This window comes from Microtus ochrogaster, unplaced genomic scaffold (genome assembly GCF_000317375.1).
Source record: "Microtus ochrogaster isolate Prairie Vole_2 unplaced genomic scaffold, MicOch1.0 UNK1, whole genome shotgun sequence".
Taxonomy (NCBI): domain Eukaryota; kingdom Metazoa; phylum Chordata; class Mammalia; order Rodentia; family Cricetidae; genus Microtus; species Microtus ochrogaster.
The window spans coordinates 27,401,874-27,407,752 of NW_004949099.1; the positions used below are offsets into that span (position 1 = coordinate 27,401,874).

A 5,879-nucleotide genomic window follows, 5' to 3' on the forward strand; every position below is an offset into this window, starting at 1 on the left:
ACACAGACACACACACACACACACACACCCCACTCAGCTGTTGCTCGGGTCCCCAGGTCCAAGCCAAGCGCGGCCAATTTTACTACTGCACGCAGCGGACTCAGAGGCCCAGCGGCGCCTGGTGGGAGCGTTGGCCGAACTGCTGCGGACCGCGCTGGGCGGCGGGCGCGACGTCATCGTGGACCTCTGGGAGGGGACGCATGTGGCACGTATTGGACCACTGCCATGGCTCTGGGCTGCGCGGGAGCGCGTGGTGCGGGAGCAGGGCACTGTGCTGCTGCTGTGGAACTGTGCAGGCCCCAGCCCAGCCGGCAGCAGCGACTCGCAGACGGCGTCCCTTTGCACCCTGCTCTGCGCTGCCCCACGCCGGCTGCTGCTTGCCTACTTCAGTCGCCTCTGCACCAAAGGCGACATCCCCCGGCCTCTGCGCACTCTGCCACGCTACCGCTTGTTTCGTGACCTGCCGCGCCTGCTGAGGGCGCTGGATGCTCGACCTGCCACCCTAGCCACCAACTGGAGTCATCTTGGGGCTAAGCGGTGCTTGCAAAGCCGCCTGGAGCTGTGTCACCGGCTGGAACTTGCCGCCAGAGTTGACTACCAAAGCTCAACCCATCATCCCTGCGGTTCCAGTTGTCTGTAGCCTCGGCCTAGGTAGCAACAGCTGGAACTATAAAACGAGGCCTCAAACTTGTACTCTTTGGGGATTTCTTGCCCCCCAAAAAACTGTAAGACTCACCCCAGGCCCCAAACTTGTCCAGCTTCATTCTCATATTCGCTCCCTCTCAGAGTCCCTGAGGAAAAGTTGGACCCTTTCTGAGGAAGAGGGGCGATTTTTCTGTTTTCTTTCGGAAACTGCAAAGACAGCCACCTGCACCATATACTCTAGCCCAGGCGGCAGAGCTGGGCCAAGGCTGGGAAGCAGGCGCTATATGTCAAGGCCTTGAAGGTAGTTCTGCTCAGTGGAGTTGAGAGAAACCCCTTGTAAGTTTCCAGAGGGAGTCTCTATCCAGAGGGAGTTTGACTTTTTGTTTTACTTTGTTTTTGTTTGCTTGAGACAGACACTGTGGCCCTGGATAGCCTGGAACAAAGAGAGAGCTTGCTGCCTCTGCCTCCTGAGTGCTGGGGTTGAAGGCGTGCCCCCCCCCTCACTTGGTAAGAGAGAGGATTTTCTTTCATCCAGAAAGATGAATAAAAGTGACCATCGTAGATAAATTAAGGACCAAAGTGTGCTGCTCCTGTGTGCCTGGGCCTGCCCTAGGCTTGTTCTAGGGCGACTCACAGTCCTCGTCTGCGGCCTCATACCTGTGAGAGGCAAGGGGTCCAGTACCTCATTGTGATTCTTCTGACAGCAAAGGGAAAACCAAAGCTCATCTGGGCACGATGCCCACTCCACGCCTCCAATCCCACAGCAGCACAACAGAACCTCTGCTGAGTGAACTCTGGGTCCCCCCAGGCCCTGCCTGCCCCTCTGTCCCCCTTGAACCTGGGCCAGGCAGTGGGGAGAAGCCCGCTTTCTGGTGCTCTTTAGTACCAGCTCACTGTCTTCAGAGCTCCTGTTTTGTGAGGGTCACTGTCACTGAGGTCTAGGGCAGTGTATGAAGAATGGAGGTGTCTAGTAAAAGGGAACCCAGTGGGCCAGTGGAGCCCGGGATCATACAGGAAGTGGAGACACCTGAGCCGCCACGAGCCGGCATGCCACAAGTCTGGGGTCTTCTCAGTAGTAGGTAGTCTTCGTGTTTGAAGAAATCCAGGATAAGAGTTACCTTATTCGCTTGGCTCCAGCTGTGCTGCCTTCCCAGGGCTCCTCCCAGCTAGGTGTCGGCCAAGGAAAAGGAGGAGGAGGAGGAGAGGCCACCACCCCAGTCCAAAGCTGCCGACTTCTAAGCCTGGAGTTGGTGGGAGGGACAGGACAGGGTGGGGCGGGAACAGCCTGCTGGGAGTCAAAGCGAAAGCACTCCAGCTGAAACTGGGCCCGGAGTCCGGGCTCCGAGTGGGAAAGTATGGCTGGAGAGCAGTTCTAGAGCTTGTTCTCTTCCAGGGACACAGGGCTGGTTGGCAGCAGGGGTGGGGGGTCTGCCCCCCCTTGGGGGGGCAGGACCGGGCCTCAGGCCTGGGTGCTGCCTAGCACCTGGAAGATGCCTATGTCCTGGTTCCTGCTGTCCTTGGCACTGGGCCGGAGTCCTGTGGTGGTTTCTCTGGAGAGGCTTGTGGAGCCTCACGACACCGCACGCTGCTCTCTAGTGAGTCTGGGGCCCTGGGAAACTGGGGAAGGCTGAGAGTTCAGTCTGAGCCTCTTCAAAGCCCTAATCTGGCTCCTGTCACTGCCTCCATCAGAACCGCCCTGTCTGGTCTGTCTGGTGCTGATGGGGATGATGGAAAGGGGACAAGAATTAGTCTTGTCTTCAGGGAAGGGCTTAAGGTAGGGAGCCCCAGAAGGAGGTAGGCAGGGGTAGGGGTTGTCAAGCAAGGGAAGGTGCTGAGATTTGGGGGTGTAAACTGACTTTTCCTTCCTTCACAGGGCCTTTCCTGCCACCTCTGGGGTAAGTGTTGCTACTTTAACAGCAAGAACTTCAGGCTAGCTGAAAGGGAAGAGACTGTTTACCCCCAGCTCCAAGAGGCTGAGTTAGCTCCCCTGTCCTCTGGAGGTGTCAGAAGCCAAACCAGGCTCTGAGCAGCTTCAGCTCCCACTCCACCCTTCACACCCAGATGGTGATGTGCTCTGCCTGCCTGGAAGCATCGAGTCTGCCCCTGGCCCTGTGCTGGTGCCTACGTGCCTGCAGACAGAGCTGGTGCTGCGGTGCCCACAGGAGACTGATTGTGCACTCTGTGTCCGCGTGGTTGTGCACTTGGCTGTGCACGGTGAGTGGGGAGTCCTGTGACTGTGCGTGCCCGGGAAAGGCATGAGGACTGCAGACTCTGTGTGCATCAGCAATGCTGGAGACACTGGCGCAAGAATCCCTAGGCCAGCCTGTTCTCCCAGGCCTCTGCTTACCAACCGTGGCATTTCTGGAAGGGAATCTAAGCCCATAGAAGGTGTCTAACTTTGGCTTTACTCTCTTGTCTGTTCCTTGCAGGGGGCTGGGAAGAGCCTGAAGAAGGGGAAAATTCTGATTTGGAACTCCAGGAACCTAGAAACGGTGAGGAGTCAGTGGCCCAGCCGCTGTGTCCTGCCAGGGTCTTTCCCACTGCCTGTAACCTGGCTGACCCCTGTTTGTTGCCCACAGCCTCTCTCCTGGCCCAGGTGGTGCTCTCTTTCCAGGCCTACCCCACTACCCGCTGTGCCCTGCTGGAGATACAGGTGCCTGCTGTCCTGGTACAGCCTGGTCAGTCTGTGGTATGTGAAGTGCTTCTCTTGCTGAGTAACCACATTCTGAATCTGACATTCCCGCCACAATCCCGGGCAGTGTTTCTTTAAATCTTGGGTCTGATCTAAGCAATGAGCCCTCTCAGCCTTCGTGGTGGTTTTTCTGTCTATAAAATCAGGATAAGGATACTCCTACATCGCATGTTTGACTTGGGACAATTTTATTTCATTCGCTCACCAGCAGCAAATAAGGCTTCCAGTTGCTTCCATCTTTGCCAACACTTGGCATTTTTAAATTTAGATGTTAGCCATTCTGCTATGTACGCTCTGGTTTATAACTGGGTATTTGTGTGGACGTGTGTGGTGGTAATGTTTATATTTCTAAATTGTATTTGTTTATTTATTGTGTATGTGTGTTTCCTGGGGGTTCAGATGGAGGGCAGACAACAGCTTAGAGTTGGTTTTCTCCTTATCACCATAAAGGTCCTGGGGATTGAACTCAGGTTGTCTAGCGTGGTGGCGAACACTTTACCTGCTGGGGGTCTAGGCAGCCCACTGGCTGGTGTTTCTGTTGTTGGTTTGTTGTGTGAATGTGGGGGACGAAACCAAAGGCTTTGTACACACTAACCAGCTGTCTACTACTGCGCTACATTCTCAGACCTTGTTTTTAACTAGACAGAATCTTGCTGTGTAGTCTGGGCTGAACTCCTCCTGCCTCACCCTCCTGAGTGCTAGGACTACAGGTACATGCCACTGTGTTTGGTTTACAGCTTTAATTTGCATACCCCTAATGACTGACGAAGTCATTTGTTACATGCTTATTGGCTGTTTACAACTTCCTTCATGAAAAGTCCTTTTTAACTTTTGATGACTTTATAAAATAAGAATAAAGGGCTGGGAATGTAACTCAGTGATAGAGCGCTTGCCTAACATACTCCGAGTCCTGGGTTTGATTCCCAGCAACACACACACACACACACATACACACATGCACACACACGCATGTACACACACGCATTCACACACACACACACGGACACACATACATGCATACTCACACACACACATGCATGTACACATATGTGCACACATTTTTTTAATCTGCATAGTTGACTCCACAGTGCAACCATGAGCACACTGAGTTGCTTGCACTAGTATATCTAATCAGCTTCCCCCCTTGGCCAAGTGGCCATGACAACAGGTGTAGGCAGCAACGTAGATGGTCTGGTTAATCCTAAGCCTGATGACACAGGCAGACACTTGCTTCGGAACTGGGGACCTGTTCAAAAAAGGGAACTCAGCCGGGTGGTGGTGGCAAACGCCTTTAATCTCAGCACTTGGGAGGCAGAGGCTGGCAGTTGTCTGTGAGTTTGAGGCCAGCCTGGTCTACAGCGCGAGTTCCCCAAACAGCCAGGACTACACAGAGAGACACAAAATAGTCAGTGGGTGAGCAGAGTGGTCCATCCACATGAGCCCGAGATCTTGGCCTGGCTTCTGAGCCCTGTACCACCTTTCCTCATAGGGTTCTGCAGTGTTTGACTGTTTCGAGGCTGGTCTTGGGGCTGAGGTGCGAATCTGGTCCTACACGCAGCCCAGGTACCAGAAAGAACTCAATGTCACCCAGCAGCTTCCTGGTAAGTGACCCAGAGCCCTGTTCCCCTAGCCTGTGGTCCCTCTGGTCACTCCCCCATTACTTACAGGCAGGAATCTGAGCTGGTATCCTCCATAGCCAGTTCCTGGTGCTTCCAGCTCCTGGGATGGGTGCTCTGTGCCCACATAAATGTGGGTGATCTTCAGGGCACAGGCAGCCCCTCTCAGGATCTCCCCACGGGTTGGGTTGCCTCCCTTCTTTCCTTGGTCCCCAGCCCCACTGAGGTTTTTCTGTGATCTCTCCCCAGACTGCAGGGGTCTTGAAGTCCGGGACAGCATCCAGAGCTGCTGGGGTAGGGGCTAGGGACAGTGGGCTGGGTGGAGGGAGGAACAGGGTTGGAGTTCACACAGTGCATACTTTGGGTTGACTTCAGCCCTGGGATGCCAAATTCCAAAAGTCACAGGGCATGGTCCTTCATTCATTCATTCACTTACTCATTCCACATGAACTGTAGTAGTTACTTCATCTATGCCAGACATTGGAAGTATAAAGATGAACCTTTTCTTTTTTTCTTTCTTTTTTTTTTTTTTTTTTTTTTGGTTGAGACAGGGTTTCTCTGTGGTTTTGGAGCCTGTCCTGGAACTAGCTCTTGTAGACCAGGCTGGTCTCGAACTCACAGAGATCCACCTACCTCTGCCTCCCAAGTGCTGGGATTAAAGGCGTGCGCCACCACCGCCCGGCTTGAACCTTTTCTTATAAAAAGTATTCATCAATACCAGGAACATATAGTGGCCCAAAGCACTGCCAAGATTATGGTGCCCATAGTCATAGAACAAAGTGGAAATGATATTAAACCTGAAATAGGGACTGTTATTTTGTATCTTCTATTTTTTTAAAATATTTATTTATTATGTATACAATAATCTGTCTGTGTGTATACCTGCAGGCCAGAAGAGGGCACCAGACCTCATTACAAATGGTTGT

At 53.3% G+C, this 5,879-nt stretch overlaps 2 protein-coding genes across 2 annotated transcripts in view; both read left to right on the top strand.

Annotated features, from left to right (window-relative positions):
- Il17re (interleukin 17 receptor E) overlaps positions 1–1,010 on the top strand; it is a 13,330-nt gene extending 12,320 nt beyond the window's left edge. Inside the window, exon 15 of the mRNA XM_026788277.1 lies at positions 57–1,010. Within this exon, the coding sequence (XP_026644078.1) occupies positions 57–640 (584 nt within the window). The 3' untranslated portion in view covers positions 641–1,010. The remainder of the gene's footprint in view (positions 1–56) is intronic.
- Positions 1,011–1,947: 937 nt separating this feature from the next.
- The window catches only part of Il17rc (interleukin 17 receptor C), a 12,243-nt gene continuing 8,311 nt past the window's right edge, over positions 1,948–5,879 (top strand). The window contains exons 1-7 of the mRNA XM_005365010.3: positions 1,948–2,240; positions 2,519–2,540; positions 2,707–2,859; positions 3,075–3,137; positions 3,225–3,334; positions 4,827–4,938; positions 5,203–5,247. Coding sequence (XP_005365067.1) covers positions 2,136–2,240; positions 2,519–2,540; positions 2,707–2,859; positions 3,075–3,137; positions 3,225–3,334; positions 4,827–4,938; positions 5,203–5,247 — 610 coding nt within the window. The 5' untranslated portion in view covers positions 1,948–2,135. The remainder of the gene's footprint in view (positions 2,241–2,518; positions 2,541–2,706; positions 2,860–3,074; positions 3,138–3,224; positions 3,335–4,826; positions 4,939–5,202; positions 5,248–5,879) is intronic.